General features: G+C 39.2%; 1 protein-coding gene across 4 annotated transcripts in view; it reads left to right on the top strand.

The window, feature by feature from the left end:
* TTC39B (tetratricopeptide repeat domain 39B) overlaps positions 1–22235 on the top strand; it is a 131979-nt gene that overhangs the window by 64175 nt on the left and 45569 nt on the right. For all 4 annotated transcript variants that reach the window (XM_012500614.2, XM_030816455.1, XM_030816465.1 and 1 more), the window contains one exon: positions 11752–11847. In XM_012500614.2, coding sequence (XP_012356068.1) covers positions 11752–11847 — 96 coding nt within the window. The remainder of the gene's footprint in view (positions 1–11751; positions 11848–22235) is intronic.

Below are 22235 nucleotides of genomic sequence, written 5' to 3'. Positions count from 1 at the left end.
AGGTACATGTGCATGTCTGTTACATGGGTATATTGCATAACGGTGGGGATTGAGCTTCTAGTGTACTCATCATGCAAATATTGAACATTGCATCTAAAAGGTAATTTTTCAACCTTCACCTCCATCCTCCCCTCTTGGAGTGCCAAGTGTCTGTTATTTCCATCTTTATTTGCATTTGTACCTATTGTTTAGCTTTCAGAAGTGAGAACCTGTGGTATTTGATTTTCTGCTTCTGACTTATTTCACCTAGGATAATGGCTTCTAGCACCATTCAAGTTGCCGCAAAGATGATTTCATTCCTTTTTATGGCTACATAGTATTCCATTGTGTATATATTCCACATTTTCTTTATCCAGTCAACCATTGATGGACACCTAGGTTGGTTCTATGAGTTTGCTATTGTGAATAGTGCTGTGACAAACATATGAGTGCAGGTATCTTTTTTTATATAATGATTTCTTTTCCTTTGGGTAGATACCAGGTAGTGGGATTGCTGTCTTGAATGGTAGCACTATTTTTAGCTCCTTGAGATATCTTCATACTGTTTTCCATAGAGGTTGAAGCAATGTTTGTTCCCACCAACAGTGTACAAGTGTACAAGTGTTCTCCACAGGTAATCCAACATCTGTTGTTTTTTGATTTTTTAATAATAGCCATTCTGACTGGTATAAGATGATATCTCATTGTGGTTTTAATTTGTGTTTCTCTGATGATTAGTGATGTTGAGCATTTTTTTTCCATGTGTTTGTTGGCCTCTTGTATTATTTTATTTAAGAAATATCTGTTCAGGCCTTTTGCCCAGTTTTTATGGTGTTGTTTGTTTCTTTCTTGTTGAGTTGTTTGAGTTCCTTCTAGATTCTGGATGTTAGTCTTTTGTCAGAGGCATAGTCTGCAAATACTTTCTTATTTTTGAGACAGGGTCTCACTCTGTCGCCTGGGCTGAGTGCAGTGGTGCGATCTTGGCTCCCTGCAACCTATGCCTCCCAGACTCAAGTGATCCTTCCACTTAAGCCTCTTTAGTTGCTAGGACTACAGGCATGTGATACCACGCCCAGATAGTTTTCGTATTTTTTGTAGAGACAGGGTTTTGCCGTGTTGCCCAGGCTGGTCTTAAACTTCTGAGCTCAAGTGATCAGCCTGTCTCAGCCTCCAAAAGTGCTGGGATTACAGGCATGAGGCACCACGCCCAGCCAATATGGTCATTTTAATGATACTGATTCTTCCAGTCCATTTGCATGGGACGTTTTTTCCATTTGTTTGTATGATCTGTGATTTCGTTCATCAGTGTTTTGTTGTTCTCCTTGTAGAGATCTTTTACCTCCTTGGTTAAATGTATTCCAAGGATTTTTGTTGTGGCTAACATAAATGGGATTCAGTTCTTGATTTGGTTCTCAGCTTGAACATAATTGGTATATAGAAATGCTACGATTTTTGTACGTTGATTTTGTATCTTGACTTTACCGAAGTTGTTTATCAAGTCTAGGAGTCTTTTGGAAGAGTCTTTGGGGTTTTCTGTCTTTTGGGAGGCATCTTTGGGGCTTTCTAGGTATATGATTATGTCATCAATGAACAAAGATAATTTGACTTCCTTTTTTCCAATTTGGATGCCTTTTATATCTTTCTCTTGCCTGATTTCTTTGGCTTGGACTTCCAGTATTATGTTGAATAAGACTGGTGAAAGTGGGTGTCCTCATTTGTTTCAGTCCTTAGGGGAAATGTTTCAACTTTTCCCAATTCAATTTGATGTTGGCTGTGGGTTTGTCATATATGGCTCTTATTATTTTGAGATATGTTCCTTTGATGCCTGGTTTGTTGAAGGTTTTTATCAGGAAGGCATGTTGGATTTTATCAATTGTTTTTTCTGTATCTATTGAGATGATCATATGGTTTTTGTTTTTAGTTTTTTGATTTGCATATGTTGAACCATCCTTGCATACCTGGAATAAAGCTCACTTGATTGTGATGAATTGTATTTTTGATGTGTGTTGGATTCAGTTTGCTAGTATTTTGTGGAGGATTTTTGCATCTGTGTTCATCAGGGATATTGGTTGGCAGTTTTCTCTTTTTGTTGTGTCCTTGTCTGATTTTAGTATCAAGGTGATACTGGATTCATAGAAGGTGTTATGCAGTGATTGTACCTCCTCAAATTTTTTGTAATAGTTTCACTAAGATTGGTAGTAGCTTGTCTTCATATGTCTGGTAAACTTTGGCTGTGAATGCATCTGGTCCTGAGCTGCTTTTTTTTTTTTTTTTTTTTTTTTGCCAGAAGATTTTTTATTACTAGTTTAATTTCATTACTTTTTATTGGTCTGCTTGGGATTTCTTTTTCTTTCTGTTTCAATCTTGGGAGTTTGTTTTCAGGAATTTATCCATTTCCCCTAGGTTTTCTAGTTTGTGTGCATAAACGAGTTCATAGGAGTCTCTTATGATCATTTGTATTTCTGTGGTATTGGTTGTAATATCACCTTTATCATTATTTATTATGCTTATTTGAATCTTCTCTTTTATTTTCTTGGTTAGTCTAGCTAATGGTCTGCCAGTTGGTTTATCCTCTTGAACCGACTTTTCGGTTCATTGATTCTGTTCTTTTTTGAGATGGAGTCTTGCTTTGTTGCTCAGGCTAGAATACAGTGGCATGATCTTGGCTCACTGCAACCTCCGCCTCCTGGGTTCAAGTAATTCTCCTGCCTCAGCCTCCCAAGTAGCTGGGACTACAGGCATGCACCACCATGCCCCACTAATTTTTGTATTGTTAATAGAGATGGTGTTTCGCCATGTTGGCCAGGCTGGTCTCAAACTCCTGACATCAGGTGATCCACCCACCTGGGCCTCCCAAAGTGCTGGGATTACAGGCATGAGCCACTGTGCCCAGCCAGTTTATTGATTCCTTGCCTTTTTTTTTTTTGGTCTTAATCTCATTTAGTTTTGTTCTGATCTTTGTTGTTTCTTTTCTTCTGCTAGCTTTGGGTTGGTTTGTTCTTGTTTTTCTAGTTCCTTGAGTTGTGATGTTAGGTTGTTAATTTGAGGTCTTTCTGTCTTTTTGATGTAGGCGTTTAATTAATGCTATAAACTTTCCTCTTAGCACTGCTTTTGCTGTGTACCAGAGGTTTTAGTATGTTGTGTCTTTGTTTTCATTCATTTAAAATAATTTTTTTATTTCTGCCTTAATTTCATTGTTTACCCAAGAGTTGTTCAGGAGCAAGGTGTTTAGGTTCCATGTACTTGTATAGTTTTGAGAGTTCTTCTTGGAGTTGATTTCCAATTTCATCCCACTCTGGTATGAGAAAATACTTGACTGCTGGAAATTTGAACAGATGATGTAATTTTTAATTGACTGCTTAATGTGCTTTTCTGTCCTCAATGGGGATGAAAGTTCCAGAGCAAAGGAGAACAGTTGAAAAGAATAAAAGTACATTTTCATATAAAATACAAAGCATGATTCAGACCCTACTCATTAAGGGGCAGAGCAAGATAGCAGAATATAAGGCTCCACTGATCATCGCCCCTGCAGGGAGACCAACTTAACAACTGTCTACAGAAAAAAAGCACTTTTGTAAGAACCAAAAATTATTATTTAGGTCATTTACATTTAGGTTAGTGTTGATATGTGAGGTTTTATTCCGGTCATAGTGTTGTTAGCTAGTTGTTTTGGAGTTTCAGTTGTGTAATTGTTTTATAAGATCTGTGAGCTTTGCACTTATGTGTTCTTTTGTGATGGTGAGTATTGTCCTTTCATTTCCATGTTTAGAATTCCCTTCAGCATTTCTTGTAAGATAGGTCTTGTGGTGACAGATGCCCTTAGTATTTGCTTATCTAGAAAATATTTTATTTCTCTTCATTGATGAAGCTTAGTTTGGCAGGATGTGAAATTCTTGGCTGGCATTTTTTTTTTTCTTTAAGGATGCTAAAAATAGACCCCAATCTCTTCTGGTTTGTAGGGTTTCTGCTAAGAAGTTTGCTGTTAGTCTGATGGGTTTTCCTTTGTAGGTGATTTGACCCTTCTCTCTAGTTGCCTTTAAAATTTTTTCTTTAGTGTTGACCTTGGATAATCTGATGACTATATGCCTTGGTGAAGTTCATCTTGCATAGTGTCTTGCAGGTGTTCTCTGAATGTCTTATATCTGCATGTTTACCTCTCTAGAAAGATTAGGGAGTTTCCTGAATTATTCCCTCAAATATATTTTCCAGGTTGCTTACTTTTTCTTCTTCCTTCTCAGGAATCCCTATAAGCCATAGGTTTGGTTGCTTTACACAATCCTGTATGTCTGAAATGCTTTGTTCATTTTTAAAAATTCTTTTTTCTTTATTTTTGTTTGGGTTAATTTGAAAGATTGGTCTTCAAGCTATTTTTTAAAAAATTATTAGTTGGTGATATGAATTGGAGGTCTTTAACCTCTGAAATTCTTTCTTCTGCCTGGTCCCGTCTATTGTTAAAACTTTCAACTGTATTTTGAAATTTCTTAAGTGAATTTTTCATTTCCAGAAGTTGTGTCTTTTTGTTTTGTTTTGTTTTGTTTTTGTTTTTTAAAGGATATTAGTCTCTTCCTTCATTTCTTGGATTACTTTCATGGTTTCATTGTGTTGAGTTTTCAACCTTATCTTGGATCTCATTGAGCTTGCTTGCAGTCCATACTCTGAATTATTTATCTGCCGTTTCTGAGTTTTTATTTGGTTAGGGTCTGTTGCTTGACAGCTAGTGTGACCCTTTGGTGATGTCACAACATTTAGATTTTTCATGGTGCCAGAATTTTTATGTTGGTTTCTTCTCATCTAGAGGCTACTGCTTTTTCTTTTTGAATTTATTTTCATTTAGATGGGCTTCCCCCCCAACTCCCGTTTCCACCGCTTCTAGGAGTGTAACTATAGCGTAAGTATGTTGGGTAGGGTCTTTTGGGTTTGCTTCTAAGGCCCTGCGCGATTCTGTCCGCAGGTTTTATATTGGTCTGTGCAGTTTGACTTGGAGGCCAGTAGGTGGCACTTATGGGTAAGAGCCAGTTGCCGCACAAGCAGATGGGTGTGTACTTGACTTTTATTTACTGTGATGTGCCCTCTGTTGTTTCAGGTGATGAGCTGGACAGAGGAGTGCCTGGTGCCTTGAGGTTCCTGTTCAGGTTGGGAAGGGGGGACATAGCTGGGCAGAACCGGATTCCCCAGCTTGCCCATGAGTATCCCATGATGAGCTCAAGCTCCAGCCCTGGTGGGGGTGACTCGGGGGAGCTCCTGGTGAGATGTGCCAAGGTCTCTGCAGGAGTTGAGGGGGCTGCACTGGCTTGATGGATACCATTTCGACTCTAGATTACAAAGATGGTGGCTTCCAGAGCACATCAGTTGGCCTATCTACACTCATTCCTTTTCTCCCCTAAGGAGATATTTTAACGTTGATGGAAAAGCTTGAAGGACATATTTTTATTCATTTTTGAAATTTTATTTTAGTTTTAAATATGGACTAGCTTTTATCTCATTGCGCAGGAACATAGCATATTGTGTTGGATTTATTGGGGAAGTTAAATTTGAATTGGCTCTGCTATCTATGATTTGATTGAGAGAAAAAGTATAAACAAAGATAGCTGTAAGCTTTACACTCGAAAATAGCTCTACCTAGTGATTAAAATTAGAGCAGTATTCAAGTGAATAATAAAAAGATAAGTAACTCAATTAATGGGAAAATAATCTGAATAGACATTACTCCAAAGAAGATATACAATTGGCCATTAAGTGCTTAAAAAGATTCTCAACATTATTAGTCATTAAGCAAATGCACACCAAAAACCACAATGAGATACCCCCATATCTCATGGACAAAAACAAGTATTGGCCAAGCTGTTAAGAAATTGGGACTCTAGTACATTACTGGTGGGAATATAAAATCACAAAGCTGGCCAGGCGTGGTGGCTCATGCTGGTAATCCAAGCACTCTGGGAGGCTGGGGTAGGAGGATTGCTTGAGCCTAGGAGTTCAAGACCAGCCAGGGCAAGATGGCAAGGCACCATTTCTACAAAAAATAAAAATTAAAAAAATCAGAAAAATCACACAGCCACTTTGGAAAACAGTCTAGTAGTTCTTCAAAATGTCAAACGTAGAGTTACCACATAATGTAGCAATTCCACATACCATAATTTAGCATTCCATAGCAATGCTAGATATATAATTAAGGGAAATGAAAATACATGTCCACACAATAAGTTGTTTTTTTTTTTTTTTTTTCTGAGATGGATTCTCACTCTGTCACCCAGGCTGGAGTGCAGTGGCACAGTCTCGGCGCACTGCAACCTCCGCCTCCCGGGTTCAAGCAATTCTCCTGCCTCGGCCTCCCAAGTAGTTGGGATTACAGATGCGCACCACCATGCCTGGCTAATTTTTGTATTTTTAGTAGAGATGGAGTTTTGCCATGTTGTCCAGGCTGGTCTTGAACTCCTGACCTCAAGTGATCTGTCCGCCTCGGCCTCCCAAAGTCCTGCTGGGATTACAGGAGTGAGCCACTGTGCGTGGCCAAGAACTTGTACATGAATTCGTAATGGCCACAAAATGCAAATTATTAATATATTATCAACAAATGATTAACAAAATGTGGTATAGCTATACAATGGAATAATATTAGGCAATAAAAAGGCATAAAGTACTGTTACATGCTACCACATGAATGAATCTTAAAAACATGCTAACTGAAAAAGCCAAGCATAAAGGCCACACTTTTTATGATTCCATTGATATGAAATGTCCAGAATGGGCAAATCTATAGACACAGAAAGTAGATTAGTGGTTGTTTGGGACTAGAGGAGGTGGAGTGGAGAATGAGGAATGACTGCTAATATATGGATACATTTTGGTGACAAAATGTTATAAAATTAGATTGTGGTGATAGTCTGTGAGTATACTAAAAACCATTGATTGTAAACATTAATTGGGTGAATTTTATGGTCTGTGAATTATGTCTCAATAAAGCTGTTTAAAAACTTATAAGTTAGAGCTGTTAAAACAGGGCGAAATAAGGGCCTATATTCCAATGTACTAATAGCTGTAATTGAAGTTTGTTGTGTTATTTTTCGTAGCCCCCAGTATAAAGATTTAGCATGGCTCTTTTGCAAGGGTACATGCATATCAGTGCAGTGTTCAGATATTAAAAGCCTTTATTGAAGGAAATAAGAGAAGACCTGAATAAATGTGTAAAGATGTGAAGATGCAATGTTATAAAGACAACAATTCTCTGTAGATTTCCTAATAATGTAATAAATTCCCAGTCAAAACTCCAGCAGGACTTGCTTGTAATGTTATAATGACTAACTCTGAAATTCATCAACAAGAATGTAGGTGTAATAATAGCAACCCCACAAAAAGAGTATTTAATGAAGTAGAAAACTTGCCCCATTTGGCTTACAGGTCTCAGAAAGCCATGGTAATAAAAATGGTGTGACTAGTGCAGAGAGAGGCAAATATGTGATGGAACAGAAGAATGCCCAGAAACAGACCTGAGCACGTATGGAAAATTGCTGTGTGTAAGAGATTGCAGAGGCCGGGCGCGGTGGCTCACGCTTGTAATCCCAGCACTTTGGGAGGCCGAGGCGGGCGGATCACGATGTCAGGAGATCGAGACCACGGTGAAACCCCGTCTCTACTAAAAATACAAAAAAATTAGCCAGGCGTGGTGGCAGGCGCCTGTAGTCCCAGCTACTCGGAGATGCTGAGGCAGGAGAATGACGTGAACCTGGGAGGTGGAGCTTGCAGTGAGCCGAGATCGCGCCACTGCACTCCAGCCTGGGTGACAGAGCAAGACTCCGTCTCAAAAAAAAAAAAAAAAAAGAGATTGCAGAATAATCCAGTATGTCAAAGTATCATAATTATGGAATCAACACATGTCAGTGAGGAAATCAGCAAGATGATAAAACTGGTAACAGCATTTGGAGAACGGAGGAAAGAAAAAGTGTTGAAATAAGGTTTGTTATGCACAACACTGGTTAACCTCCGGCAAGGTAATAAAACCATAATCGTACCACACAGAAATTATTTGCATATCTACCAGATTAAAAAATCTACAAGTTAACATAATTTTACAGAGTATAGGTTTTAATAGTAAATAGCAAGCCAAACAAGATATATACTCCCTAGGGAATTAAATGTTCCTTGGGTGGGCCTGTCAGACAGTGCTCCAAGGTGAGCTTGAGAGGACATGCAGTCTTCCTTTTGCCTTGTTTCCAAGCTATTATAACAAGTAGATGAGTTATTTTTTGCTTATCCATGTAGGAAAGAATTAAATGTAGCTCAGACTGTACACAAAATGTATTCTAGATTATATTTGTGTGTTTGCAATAGTATTTTCTCTACTTTATGTATTTGAAGCATTTCTTATTAACAAAATGAGAAAATGCATTCTTAAAACACTAGACGGTACTTTGAATAAATGAGTTATGTCTATATCTAAAAAAATCCTGTTTAATAAAAAAATTAGTTTGTGGCATTATATGCTTATTGTGATATTAACATAAATCTAGAAATACTATAGAATTTCTATGACTTCATGTACATGTGTATACAAACATAAAGGACTAGAAGAATCTAAATCTAATCTTTTATACCTCAGAAAAGATGAATAAAATGTAATATTATTTAATAATTATTATATTCTGCTAAAGTCAAGTCTGTTGTGCCAGGTAAAGATACAATAATTTTAGCTTTTATTAACAGATTAATTTAGGCACAGTAATATTTTAACTAGTTTGAGCATAAGTGATTCCTGAATTGAATATCATTAGAACACAAGCAGTTCAGTGTTCTACCTAAGGAGTGGGAGGGGGAAACTTATGAAGTATTTAAAGAAGCAAGACAAAGAAAATATTTGACTGGAACAAGTGGGAAGTTCCTAGTTAGAGGTGAGTTGGCGGTTTCTGATTGGCTGAGCTTAAGTTTTGTTTTTACTGTTTACATTGAGTTGAGTTTCCATTTGCTTGTATAGGAACCATCTTTGCTGAATGGCCTCCCAATTCATTATTACTATTTTTATTTTTTGAGATGGAGTGTCACTCTTGTCACCCAGGCTGGAATGCAGTGGTGCAATCTTGGCTCACTGCAACCTCCACCTCCCGGGTTCAAGCAATTCTCTCTCAGCCTCCCGAGTAGCTGGGATTGCAGGCACCCGCCACCACGCCTGGCTAATTTTTGTATTTTTAGTAGAGATGGGGTTTCACAATGTTGGCCAGGCTGGCCTCAAACTCCTGAACTCAAGTGATCTGCCTGCCTCTACCTCCCAAAGTGCTGGAATTACAGGCGTGAGCCACCATGCCCAGTCCCAATTATTTTAGCACTTTGAAACATATAATATTTACCTGGCACACCAAATTATTGTTTATATCTAGTGTGTTATATATGGCATGTCAAATCATTGAGGGAAAAGATGTGGTTTTTTAAAAACAATCTTGGGAAACATGGCAAAAGATTAGGCAAAAAAATTACACAGCACTATCTTGTACCATCTATTTAAATTATAAACGAATAAACAAATTACATATTAAAAAGTAAAACACAGCTAAAACTATGTTATATAATCTTTGTAGAGGGAAGGTTTTTCTAAGTGTGCCCTCAAAATCCAAAATGTTAAAGAAAAGAGTGATAGTTATGACTAAGTAAAAATTTCAATATTGGGAAGACTTTCATTAAAGCTAAAGGCAAATGTGAAAAGGGGATATTTTAACAATACGTTTCAGAGACTGTGTGTTTCTAGCCCTTGAAAATGAGTCTGTAAGTGAACAGATGGGCAAGAATGGTCCAAATGGGTAGATAGCCTTTTCAGTCAGTCACTTCCTTTTTCCCTGCTTGTAAACGGAGCTGATGGTCACTGCCCAGAGTCCTATTTATGGAAGTGGTACCTGTATTCTCATAATAAGAAGTTTTTGTGATGGAAATAACTTGTCTTCTAATGACATTTTCCCTTACCTGTGGAGTTTTCTTCCCTCCCACCACCCACACCTAACCACCCTTGTAAGAACAAGTTCAGTTTTCCCCTACATGATGTGAAAAATTTAGGGAACTTGATATGTCCAAGATAAAAATGAATGTCTAGTGTAAAATATTAGAGTGCATTGGGAAGTCTGAACTTCCAATGGGGGAAAAAAAAACCAAAAAACAAAACTCCACTTAATTGAGGACACTGTACTTTTTTTTTTATTTTTTGAGATGGAATTTCGCTCTTGTCGCCCAGGCTGGAGTGCAATGGCGCGATCTTGCCTCACCGCAACCTCCACCTCCTGGGTTCAAGTGATTCTCCCTGCCTCAGCCTCCTGAGTAGCTGGGATTGCAGGCATGCGCCACGATACCTGGCTAATTTTTGTATTTTTAGTAGAGACAGAGTTTCACCATGTTGGCCAGGCTGGTCTCGAACTCCTGACCTCAGGTGATCCCCCCGCCTCGGCCTCCCCAAAGTGCTGAGATTACAGGCGTGAGCCACTGCACCCATTGTACATCTTAGAATTAAACAAAAACAAAAACAAAAACAAAAAACAACAAAAAACACACACACACAAATCTTCTCTTTTTGTAATGACTCTACCTCTTTTTTTAATGACTTTACCTCTTTTTTTAATGACTCTAGCTCTTCTCTGTGAGATGTGTACTGTTAAGGTGAGTGGAAATGGAAGGAGATTGGCAATTCTATTGTAATACATGGCAGGACTTACTTTTTTTTTTTTTATTATTATACTTCAGGTTTTAGGGTACATGTGCACAATGTGCAGGTTTGTTACATATGTATCCATGTGCCATGTTGATTTCCTGCACCCATTAACTCGTCATTTAGCATTAGGTATATCTCCTAATGCTATCCCTCCCCCCTCCCCCAACCCCACAACAGTCCCCGGAGTGTGATGTTCCCCTTCCTGTGTCCATGAGTTCTCATTGTTCAGTTCCCACCTATGAGTGAGAACATGCGGTGTTTGGTTTAGGACTTACTCTTAAACTCTTTCTGGAAGTTTCCTTCTCTCAGTGGACCTGCCCCCATTGTGTGCCTGTCAGATATCTTTGGGTCAATAAACTGGCCTAAGATTCTGCAAGGCAGATTGATCCTTACCTTCTTTATGTTACTTCAGCTTTCTGTGGTGTGTATTTAGTGGGAAATTAGACAGTTTATTAAAAATAAAGTACCTTACAAAATAAGCACCGTTGCCTTCAGGAATGTATTTTTTGGAAATAATTAGGCAAGTGAGTAAAGGGGCTTATTACAGTAGTTTGTAATGCCAAAACTTTGGGAGTAACCTACATGCCTGAAAATGAGGGACAGGTAACAAATTATCATTATTTCCAGTCAGCAGAATGTTGCAGATGTTATGATAAAGCAACTCTGGATTTATTGAGAAGAAAAGATTCAGAATAATTCCTATATATAATCCATTATACTGTATAGCATAACCCATTATAATAAATATCTTTAATAAAGTTTTATTAAAATATGTATAGATTTACTTGGGAAAAAACCTGGAAGGATATATACAAGATACAATCCTATCTTTGGGTGGAGACCTGTGGAGTAATTTCAGTTAACTTATTTTTTGTGTACTAGAATGAAAATATAAGGTTATTAGGTCTGTATTTCAGGAATGTTTGACACATAACAGTAGATTTTTGTTACTTGATTTTTAAAATTGGTAAGAAATGGAGGTAAGATGTATAAAAATAATTGGAAGCCTTGTGTTGTGTAATTGCACTGGTGTAGACTTTTCTCATAGGATAAAGAAATAAAAAACCTCACTCTGCCTTTTTAATTAACAGATCTTCTCACTCAGATATGGCAACAAGCAGCCTTCACTTTGCATCATGTGATACACAACAGGCGCCCAGACAGCGCGGAGCATCTACTGTGAGCAGGTCAGGAAGGGTTGTGGGCATTCCTGGGGGAAGAGGGGAGGACAGTCCCACCCTTGAAGGAATATAATACTGATATTTGCATAGTGCATTGCGTTTGACAAACTAGTGAGGTCAGGAGAGGCCTAGGCAAGTAGAGTGCCCATTTTATAAATCAGGGAAGGAGACACGGTGGCTGCTCAGGGACTCAGTGAACAGGTGGCACTGTTACATGAAAGCAAAACGAAATTCAACTTTGGGGCAGCACAACTCCCTTTCAAGTCGTTTTTATCTTGAAATATTTTTAGCAGTTATTTTTATTATAAAATAATAAATCCCACTGCCAAACATTGGGGAAAATGGAGGAAAGGAGAAACAACCATAATGATGACCACTTGAACACAGAATTTTGGTGTATTTCCTTCAAGTCTTTTTCCTAGGCATGTGCTTCTTGATACAGTTGTAACCATAATAGATTTTTTCATCAAATGTTATGATTATTTCTCTTTCTTATATTTTTCACATAATCTTGGTTTAAAAATACATTTTAAGAAGTGTTCATTGTAGAAAATTCAGAGCTATAGAAAGCCCAAAGAGAATGAAATATGTATTACTGTAATCCTGATTATTTTTGTGTGTATTCTTTTTCTCCTTATATATAGAGATATTAAATTTTTTTCTTAATTGGAATCATATTAAGTATACTGTTCAGTAATCTACTTTTTAAAGTTTAATATATCATGATATTTTCCCCTTCCATTAGATATTTTTCTGTGATATCATACTTGGTTAATTTTTGTTCCTTTCCAGATCATTTTAGAATTAACAGATTCTCTCTTTGAACATGAAGGTTTTTTTTTATGAGTTATTAAGGCAGCTCTGTTAAAGCTGTTTTAGTACATGAGAAGGTAGTTTTCATCCATCCTTAGAGGTTTATTAAACTTCTAAAATTATACAGCAGATCCTTAGCATTTTGGATTTTGCATTTGAAATTTCAGCTATGCATGTGTTCTTTATACTCATGGGTTTGGTAGTTTGTCTTAGGATTCTACCCTTGCAATATATAGAAGAGGTTACAGAATGGAGATGAAGTGAAAATAACCTCTAAGGATCTTAAGGCATTTGTTTTCCATATCCTTTTTTACTGTGTATGTCCCTGCTCATGGAATTTTGTGTTTTCTTAAAAAAGAAGTGCTCTTCCTTCATAGTTATCCTCTAACTCGTTCGATAGTTTCCTAAGTAACTACTGTGTCAACATTTATAATGCTGAGTTTGAAAGCTATAATAAAATAAATAAAAATTAGTGAAAGCAATAATAAATAAGGGCATGACATGCACAGGCAGCAACAAGCTGCATCTGTAGACTGAAGTCTTTAGCATGCACGTAGTTGTTGAAGTGATGAACCACACCTGTATTTCCCAGAGAGACATAACAAAAGAGAAGAGAATGGAGGAAGGAACCTTTCGGGAACACAGAACATTGAAGGATGGCTGAGACAATGACAGTTCAAACAAGAGCTACATAGATGTGTGAGAGAGGAAGACTCTACGAGTTGGTGGCCACAGGACAGGCAAGGGACTTGGGGGAGGGGTGAGTTCTGGAATGCAGTCAGCAGAGCCAGGTGTGGCAAAGAGGTCTTCATGGATACAGGTGGAAAAGTATCCTTTGCATTTCATAGTTAGGTCATTGGAGACCTTTAGCTCATAAGGTTTTAGGGAAGTTGAGGCAGGAGTCAGGCGGCATGGCTAAAGGTCAGTGGGAGGTGGGGAAGTAGGGAGAGTGAGCATCAGTGGTTTTCTGAAGCTCTTGCCTATGAATAGAAGGAGTGGGAGAAGGGTGTGTCAGGAGAGAAAGCAAGATTGAGGGAGTTATCTTTCTTGCTGATTTTACCTTAAATAGAAATGAATGAGATTTGTGTATATTTCTGAGATGGGAAGGAGTCAAAGAGAGGAAGAGGTTAAAGTTATATAAAAGAAGAAATGGGGTGAAATATAAGAAATAATTGAGAAGTGTTTTCATGATAGCACAGGGTGGGCATCCCTAATCCAAAGATCCAAAATACTCTAGTGAGCATTTTTTTTTTTTTTGAGTGTCCTGTGGGGGCTCAAAAAGTTTCAGATTTTGGAGCATTTCGATTTTGGATTTTCAGATTAGGGTTGCTCAATCTGTACTCACATTTGCAGTTTTCATAATCTTTTTCTTTTTAAAAACTAAATAATAGACTTTCTCACTCTGCCTTTTAATTAATAGGTCCTCTAATGCATGTATCAAAGAATAAACATAATGGGAAGCAGCCTAAAATGACACTTGCAAAGTGGAGGAAGCTTGGATGTGGATAAGAAGTGCGGCTCTTATGGAGTTAGTCTGAACAGAAAATGATAGTGCCATACCTCATATGTTACTCCTGGTACTCCTCATTCCACAAATAGCTATTTGCTTCTTAACACAAAGTTGTGAGGCAGCCAAGGAGAGAGTTCGGGTCACCATTTAACAAGTGAGACACCCCAGATGTCAAGTGACATAGCCAAGTGCCACAGCCAGGCAGTGGTGGAATTACATCTTGATGCTCCACCTTCTCATTTCTGGGCTGGTGCACCTTTAAGAAACTCATTTGCCTCCTTGCTTATAATCCCTTTCACTTGTTTAGTCTTACAGAGTGTTTAGACAACCATGGTTTCTTTCGATTCTCCCTCCAACCTTGAAAGAGCCAAGAGAGAATCTTCCCATGAAAGGATCCTCATATCCAGAGAAGTACATGATCAGCTAAAATGCCTTGTCACTCTCAAATTCTTGGAATTAGAATTTCTTGCCATTGTCCTTAAAGGGCACCAGTGACAAACTTTAAGACATTTGACAGTTTTATGTTCATCACTTCAAATCTGTTTACAAACTAGTTGTTGAAACAACTGTGTTAAGGTGGCTGGAAAAGTGAAGAAAGACTGCACTCTGGCCAGAGCTTTATCATCACTTTACTTTCTCCTCTTACCACATCTCTTCATTAGAGATGGGAGACCTGTTGTTGGTTCATCAAATATGTGTTTTTCCATAGGAAATGGGCTGAACACAAGGTTACTCAATTTACAATCTCTAAGATAAAGTGTGTCTTTTTGATTTACTTGAGAAAGTCATCAAAACAGAACAGGGGTCTAGGGCCTTAGAATTAAAGGAATGGAGAGAAAACCTTTCATAGACGTCTTTATACTTCACTTACCAAGCCTAGATATGTCAGCCCAGTGTGGGTACAGAACGTTGGTAGCTTTAGTTACCAAATCAAGGTTGGCATTGGGAAATCCCAGAATTACACAGGGAGTTCTGGCTGCTCAGGAGACTGAGTTCCAGAGACTGGTTTAGTGGGATGAGGTGTCCAAATGGCTCAATCATGAAGGTTATGGCAAAATGTTGGCCAAGGGCTTGTGAGAGAAGAGGGTGACTCTCCCTTGGATTGGTTAGTAAAGAATGTAGGATAGAGGGAGTTGCTTAATGAGTACAGAGTTTCAGTTTTGCAAGATGAAAAAGTTCTAAAGGTTGAAGTGATGAACCACACCTGTGTGGTTCACACAGTGTGAGTATACTTAACACCACTGAGCTGTGTGCTTTAAAATGGCTAAGATGATAATTTTATGCTATGTGTGTTTTACCACAATTAAAAAAAAGAATGCAGGACAGATTGCCCAGCTGTTATTACATAGAGTTAAGTCTAGCTTTTACCTCCTTTGTGTTAGAAGAGTGCCAGGTGTATTTTCCATGCCATTATCACATCTATACCATTCCCTCTTGGAACGATCCCTCTTAGTTTAACAACTACGACAACAGAAACCCTTGACTGAGCTCGGGAAAGCTGAGGCAGGTTTTTGGGAATACCTCCCACCTTCTCACTGTACTTATGTTACTCTTTCTTGCTTTTTCCGAATTCATTTAGCCTTCACCTAACGATCTGGCTTAGTTGCTTAACCAGAGTAGTTATCAGTGTTTGCCAAGAAGCCATTTCAAAATAAGCTATTTTTATTAGAGACATATTGGGCAATGTAAAAGTATTACCATATGTAACAATGCAATTCTGAAAAGCAGCTTATTATAATTGTGCTTATTAACAAATCAGGATAGGAAGAAGGGGCATTAAGGTATAATAATTTAAAGGAATTTATATATCATGTTTTGGTTATGTAGACTAAGTGCTTTTTTAAAAAAATGAGCAAACCCCAACTCTTTCTGTTAATTAATAGATCTACTAAAGTAGACATAGCCTGAAGCACTGCAGCACCATGGGGTGGCTCTGGGTCAGAACTCTGCTCTTCTAGGGCCTAGATGCAGAGACCCCTGGCACCCAAGGCCTCAGTTCTGATGCCATTCTCTAACAAAAGAAACCAAGGCTCCTGGCTGATTCCAGTGCCAGGGCAGGGAAAGTACAAGATGAACCTAGAAGATCTTGTGCCAGAAAGTAAAGAATTGCTGAAAAAAAGGACAGGGCTTGTTGAAAGAACACGAGAGCAACATAAAGGAGCTTCCAATTGCCAAATCCGGGACAATTTGAGAAAGAAAATAAACAATGACTGTAATGGGTTATATAGCCCACAGAACCAATTAACATGAATGTGTTCATAGTATATAAACAACTGGGTAAGCATGTCATTGGTGGGAGGGAGAGCTCTTCCCTACTCATTCTGACTAATATAGAAGAAATGATGGGAACAGAAAATTGCTGTTTGACAAACCACAATGGTAATGGGTACAGACAACAACACTCAGTGGACACTAAAGTTAGGGAGCGATGTGTGTTGTGAAACGGGGTATCTGCAGAGTCTTGAGAACCTCCCCTGAAGATGTTTAGTGACTCCCAAGGGAACAGTAGTAACCTCACAGTAGAGACCACCCTAGCTATGCGGTCATCACCAGATACGTGCATGCAGCTCGTAGCCCTGATATCATGCACTGAGAACTTGGCATCACTGCTGTGGTTTTCTTGCCCAAAATGTCTCTTGTCCAAGTACTAACCAGGCTTGACCTTGCTTAGCTTCCAAAATCAGACAAGATCGGGTGTGTTCAGGGTGATGTGGCTGCAGACTCTTGCCCAAAATGTGTAGCCTGAATCTGATCATGAGGAAACATCAGACAGACCAAAGGGCCATGCTACAAAATAATTGCCAGCACCCTTCAAAAGTGTTATGTAAGATGTTATCTAGGGGAACTGGTTATACAAATTCTGTCCTATTTTTCCAACTTTTTGGAAGCCTGAAATTATTTGGAAATGAAAAGAAAAAAAAAACTCTGCTTCCCCATTTGAGTCTGAAGGATGAGCACACTATTATTCTTTCACAGATGGTAATATTTACAGCATTCCTTTTATTGCATTATGTATTTGCATTTTTACCTTTTACATCTGCATTTTTATCTTTTCTGATGCTCATAGCGGCAATGTTAATAATACCTGTTGGGTGGATATTGTCATATCCTCATATCCTTTTCACAGCTGAGGAAACAAAGATGTGGAGAGGTTAATGACTTTCTTGGAAGTCTCACCATCTAACACAGCCCACTGTAGACTATGAGCTTATGGGGTCCCTCCTCTCCCTTGGATAACTAATGAGAAATGGTAACAGGAGTTTCTGTAGTCTGGCTGTCCAGCCACAATTGCTTCTGAGCTTCTGGACTCCACACAGCTGAATCAATAGACCTGAGACTTCTTGCCGTGGAGCTCTTGAGGGCAGGGAGGTCTGGAGTCCACAGGTGCAGGGGACTTGGGTTTGGATTGGCTTGCAAAATAACCCTGGATACTTCCACACAAATTAGTAAAAGTCTCTGAAGAGTAAACTTGTCCGCCCATCATTCTGTGCATACAGATTCTAAGTGTTTAGTTCTCACTTTGGAAAAAAATTTCCTTTTTGGCCTAAGTTGAAATATTGATGGAAGAGTCAGACCTATGGAGATCAAATTCTCAGCTTCGTTATTCACAAAGACTATGTTGGAGAATGTATTATGGCTTAGATGCGTGGAAAAATGGGCTTCTTTTTGACACAGCCCTGAATGGAATTTCAGCCCTACAGTGCAGGCCTCCCTTGTGAGGGTCATGGTTGGGCGGTGTGGGGCAGTAGAACCTGCCCTAATAGCTCACTGTATCACTGAGAGAATAGACTTTTCTGCACCCTCTTTCCCTGTAAGAAAGGGGCTGGGCCATTTATGCCCTGTGTTTCTTTCCAACTCACCAATCAGATAATTAATTCCTTTCCCAGAGGAGGAATGAAGAGGGGAGGAGGGAGAGGAAAGTCCAGGAGCATTCATCTAGTGAAGTCCCTACTCAGGGAAGTCCGAGGTGTCAGAGATAAGGATGTTCCTTTCCTCAGGGTACAGGGAGGGCACCTCTTAGATAAGGGTCTTGTGACCTGCTTCAGGGAAGAAGGGTGAGGGGATATGATTATTATATATTGGTTTTGTAGACTTTTATTTATTGTAACACAAATAATGAAATCCCTTCTTTACCTTTTAATCAATAGCTCTCATGAATCAGATGTGTTCATAGTAGAAGATCATCAGATTATGAGCAAAGTGCAGAGAAACTGCCAGGTCACCATGTATGTGTGCATATGTGGTTCTTAGCAGGGGAGTTGGGGCAGGTTGACACTTCTGGAGAATTGTAGTAATGCCTCAGTATATATAAATGCTTATACTTTTAATTCCAGGAGCTTCCTCCATCTTTGCAACTACTTTATATAGTAGTAACTGCAGACTTAATGATCCCTATCTTACAGATAAGGAAGCTGAGACTTATAGAGGTAAAGTGAGTTGTTCAAGGTTACAGAACTGGGAAGTGGTAGAGAAAAGACTTTTCCTTTGTTCTCATTGAAAATACTACTTTTATGTTTCAAAATTTTTATAAATCAGTTTTTCATTATAAAAGTAATGTGAGCAGAGTTCAGATAATTTGGAAAGAGGAGAAAAAAGTCACCAGTTATTTTCCTGTCCAACATAAGTGAGTAAAAATTATGATTTCTAGAGGAAAGAGACAAAACCTCCAGATAAGTAATAGAAAATGGCCTTGGGAGGCTGCAGCCTAGTTCTCTAGGATCACAGTTTCAGTGGAACCAATATATTGTGGGAAACATTTGACTTCTCTTGAGGCAAAAGGGAGTCAGTAAATGAATAAAAGGATCTGATTCCAGAGCCCAGATGCTCATTTACTATGAAGTTTTTTTGTAACCAACCTTATAATTACTAAAGTAAGAATTGGAATGTAAGTGATAATGATATAGTATAGTTCCAAGTTTTTATAAGTTATGTGTTCATTTAATATATATATATATATATATTAAAATAGACTAAAAAACTCATCCTGCCTTAAATTAACATATCTTTTGAATTAGAAACATGAGAAGTCGTCACCTCCCTGAAGATAGATATTATGAAAGGCACTCGGGCATGTCTCCAGCAGGGCAGAAATATGAGTATGTGGGCTGAGCACCACAGTTTTTGGAGAATTAGACATGGTCGTTAACTTGCATAGGGCTTGAAAGTTCACAAAACACACTCATAATAACCATTGCCTTTGCTTCTGCTGCAGACATTGTGAAATGAGAGCACTTCAAAGATGAGGCTAGGGACTCAGAGAAGTTAAGGGACATTGTGAAGGTCACAAGGCTAGAGAATGGCTTGGCTGACTTCTAATTTCCAGTCCGGGAATCTTTTCATTATTTACATCATGCTATACTTGAGGGGGATGCTATGCTGATGAGCCTCTTGCAAAAAAATTCTGGAGTGATTTTTTTTTTTTTTTTTTTTGAGACAGAGTCTTGCTCTGTTGCCAGACTGGAATGCAGTGGCGCGATCTCAGCTCACTGCAACCTCCGCAGTGGTTGGGATTACAGGTGTGGGCCACCATGCCCAGCTAATTTTTGTATTTTGAGTAGAGACGGGGTTTCACCGTGTTGGCCAGGCTGGTCTGGAGCTCCTGACCTCATGATCCACCCACCTCTGCCTCCCAAAGTGCTGGGATTACAGGCGTGAGCCACCGCACCTGGCTATACTGGACTGTTTTTAAATTGCCTTGCTCATCATTCCTGTCTGGTTGGACAGGTATGGTGAACCAATTTCCAGTTCACGTGGTAGGTGTGGGTAGCTACTTTAGGTTCTTAATCTAAGGAGGCAGAATGATGAGCATCTGTTTTAGAATGAGAAGAGTAACCTGAGAGTGGTATCCCAGTGTGTCTGATGTGTGCTGGAGTTTGAGAACCATGGAGTCAAAGCAGTAATAGGAAGGCATTCTTGGAGAGTATTTCAGAATTCAGATCTGAAGTGATGAGAGTCTCAATTAATGTGATGGCAGTGGAAATGAAGAGGAACACGTGTGTCCGAGAGATACTTGACAGAAGTCTTGGCTATGGTGAAAGTTGCTCTCCTGGTCATTCCTTACAGAACCCATGATAGCCCTAGTGTGCTGGAGAGGGGTGTTAATTCCAGGTGAGCATCATTGTAAACCACTCAGAAGAGCTGAGTTTACATGCTCGGAGGTGCTGAGCTCCCACTTTGTGTATCTAAGTGGGGGTGTGTATAGCGTATCCTCCCAGGTGACAGTGTGGCCAGCTGAGATGCAGAGGTGGATGTTTGGCAAGAGGACTAGTATCTGTTCATAGTCTGTTTCCTGGTAATGAAGGATGAGGTGTAACCTTAGCGAGAATTGGCAGGAGGTAAAATGGGAACACCTAATATTTGAAGGGAGAGGATTTCAGAGCTGATGTATTTCCTTTTGTTCAAAGAATAAAATACATCCTCTCTGCCACTATGGTTTCTGGCTTTTGCCTGTTTTCTGTCCTCATTTTCTCTCATTCTCTGCCTTACTCATCACATTCCCAGTTTAGAATCCCCTCTCTGCCCTCAACCTAGATATTCGCATCTCTGGCTCCATTGTACAGCAATTGGATATCACCTTTTTGGAGAGCTTTTCCTGACCATCCTCATTAATGTTGGGCCTTCTCCGCACCCCTGCCTCCCACCAAAACTAGGTTCTCTTCCGGACCACTTATCCCAATCAGGGATGACCCTGGTCAGTTCTTGGTCTGCTTGTGCAAATCTGCCCTCCCTTCTCCAGTAGAATGAAAGCTCTTTGAGAGCCTGGGATCCTGTGTGTCTTGTTCATTGCTGTATTGCCAGCACCTAGAAGAGTACCTGGCACATATTTAGCATAAATATTAGTTAAAAGGACTTTAGGTAAAGATTTGATGAGGGGGACAGAGTTAGGCAATGGGGAAAGAAATGGGTCTATAGACCCCAGGCAACACATGGTGACCAACCTGGACTGGACGGTAGAGATGAGACAGGATAAATTCAAGACATGTTCAGAATGTAACACTGACAAAATTTGGTGATGGACTATTATAGGAGGTATCAGGCAACTTTCTTGTGAAAAATCTTGCTGTGAGAGGTTTGTGAACTCCTAGCATTCTTACTTGATCTCTTCATTCACTGGAAACTTAAGGGCAAAGCAATTCTTAGCCCTCCATCAAGAGCTTGCCTCAGTTCTACTCGATCCTAGAGGAGGTGTCTCAAACTCTAGGCATGAAGAAGTCTCTGTTTCTGCTCAGAGCAGTTGTACCTGTCCGTCCACCCATTCACCACTCAACATATTTTTTGAGCACGTAATATGTTCTAGGTATTGTCGAAGGCACTGGTGCACAGGAATGACTAAAACAACTTCCTTGCATTTATGTCCTAGAGAGGAAAGACAGACAAGCATGTCTACAAATGCTACATGCACAAGATACTTTTGGATGGTAATAATGGTGGGAGAAAAAACAGTGAGACAGGATGGGATGGGGTCAGCCAGGCTGCTCTGCATTAGCTTAGATCTGAATAACAAGAAGGAGCCATGAGAAGACCTGCTGAGGAGAGAGGGGTTTTGGCCTTGCTTTCAGAACCTATTCCTGCTAGAGGAGTCACTGAAGGGGCACTTTGCTTTCATGTTTTAAAGAATGAAATTGAAGAGGTTGGTGGGATGGAAACTCAACTTCAAATACTCATCAAGTTTATTTATTTATTTTTATTTCATTTTATTTATTTATTTATTTATTTATTTAGTTAGTTAGTTAGTTAGTTAGTTAGTTTTTGAGACAGCATCTCGTTCTGTTGCCCAGGCTGGAGTGCAGTGGCATGGTCTTGGCTCACTGCAACCTCTGCCTTCCAGGTTCAAGCAATTCTCCTGCCTCAGCCTCCTGAGTAGTTGGGATTATAAGAGTGCACCACCACACCCAGCCTAGCTAATTTTTGTATTTTTAGTAGATACGGGGTTTCACCATGTTGGCCAGGCTGGTCTCAAACTCCTGACCTCAAATGATCCACCTGCCTCAGCCTCCCAGAGTGCTGGGATTAGAGGCGTGAGCCACCGTGCCTGTCTCATTTTATTTATTTACTTTTTTTGAGATGGAGT

The sequence above is a fragment of the Nomascus leucogenys genome, chromosome 1a (assembly GCF_006542625.1).
Source record: "Nomascus leucogenys isolate Asia chromosome 1a, Asia_NLE_v1, whole genome shotgun sequence".
Taxonomy (NCBI): Eukaryota; Metazoa; Chordata; class Mammalia; order Primates; family Hylobatidae; genus Nomascus; species Nomascus leucogenys.
The sequence above is the reverse complement of the archived record's forward strand: the minus strand, read 5'-3'. Positions and strand labels throughout refer to the sequence as shown.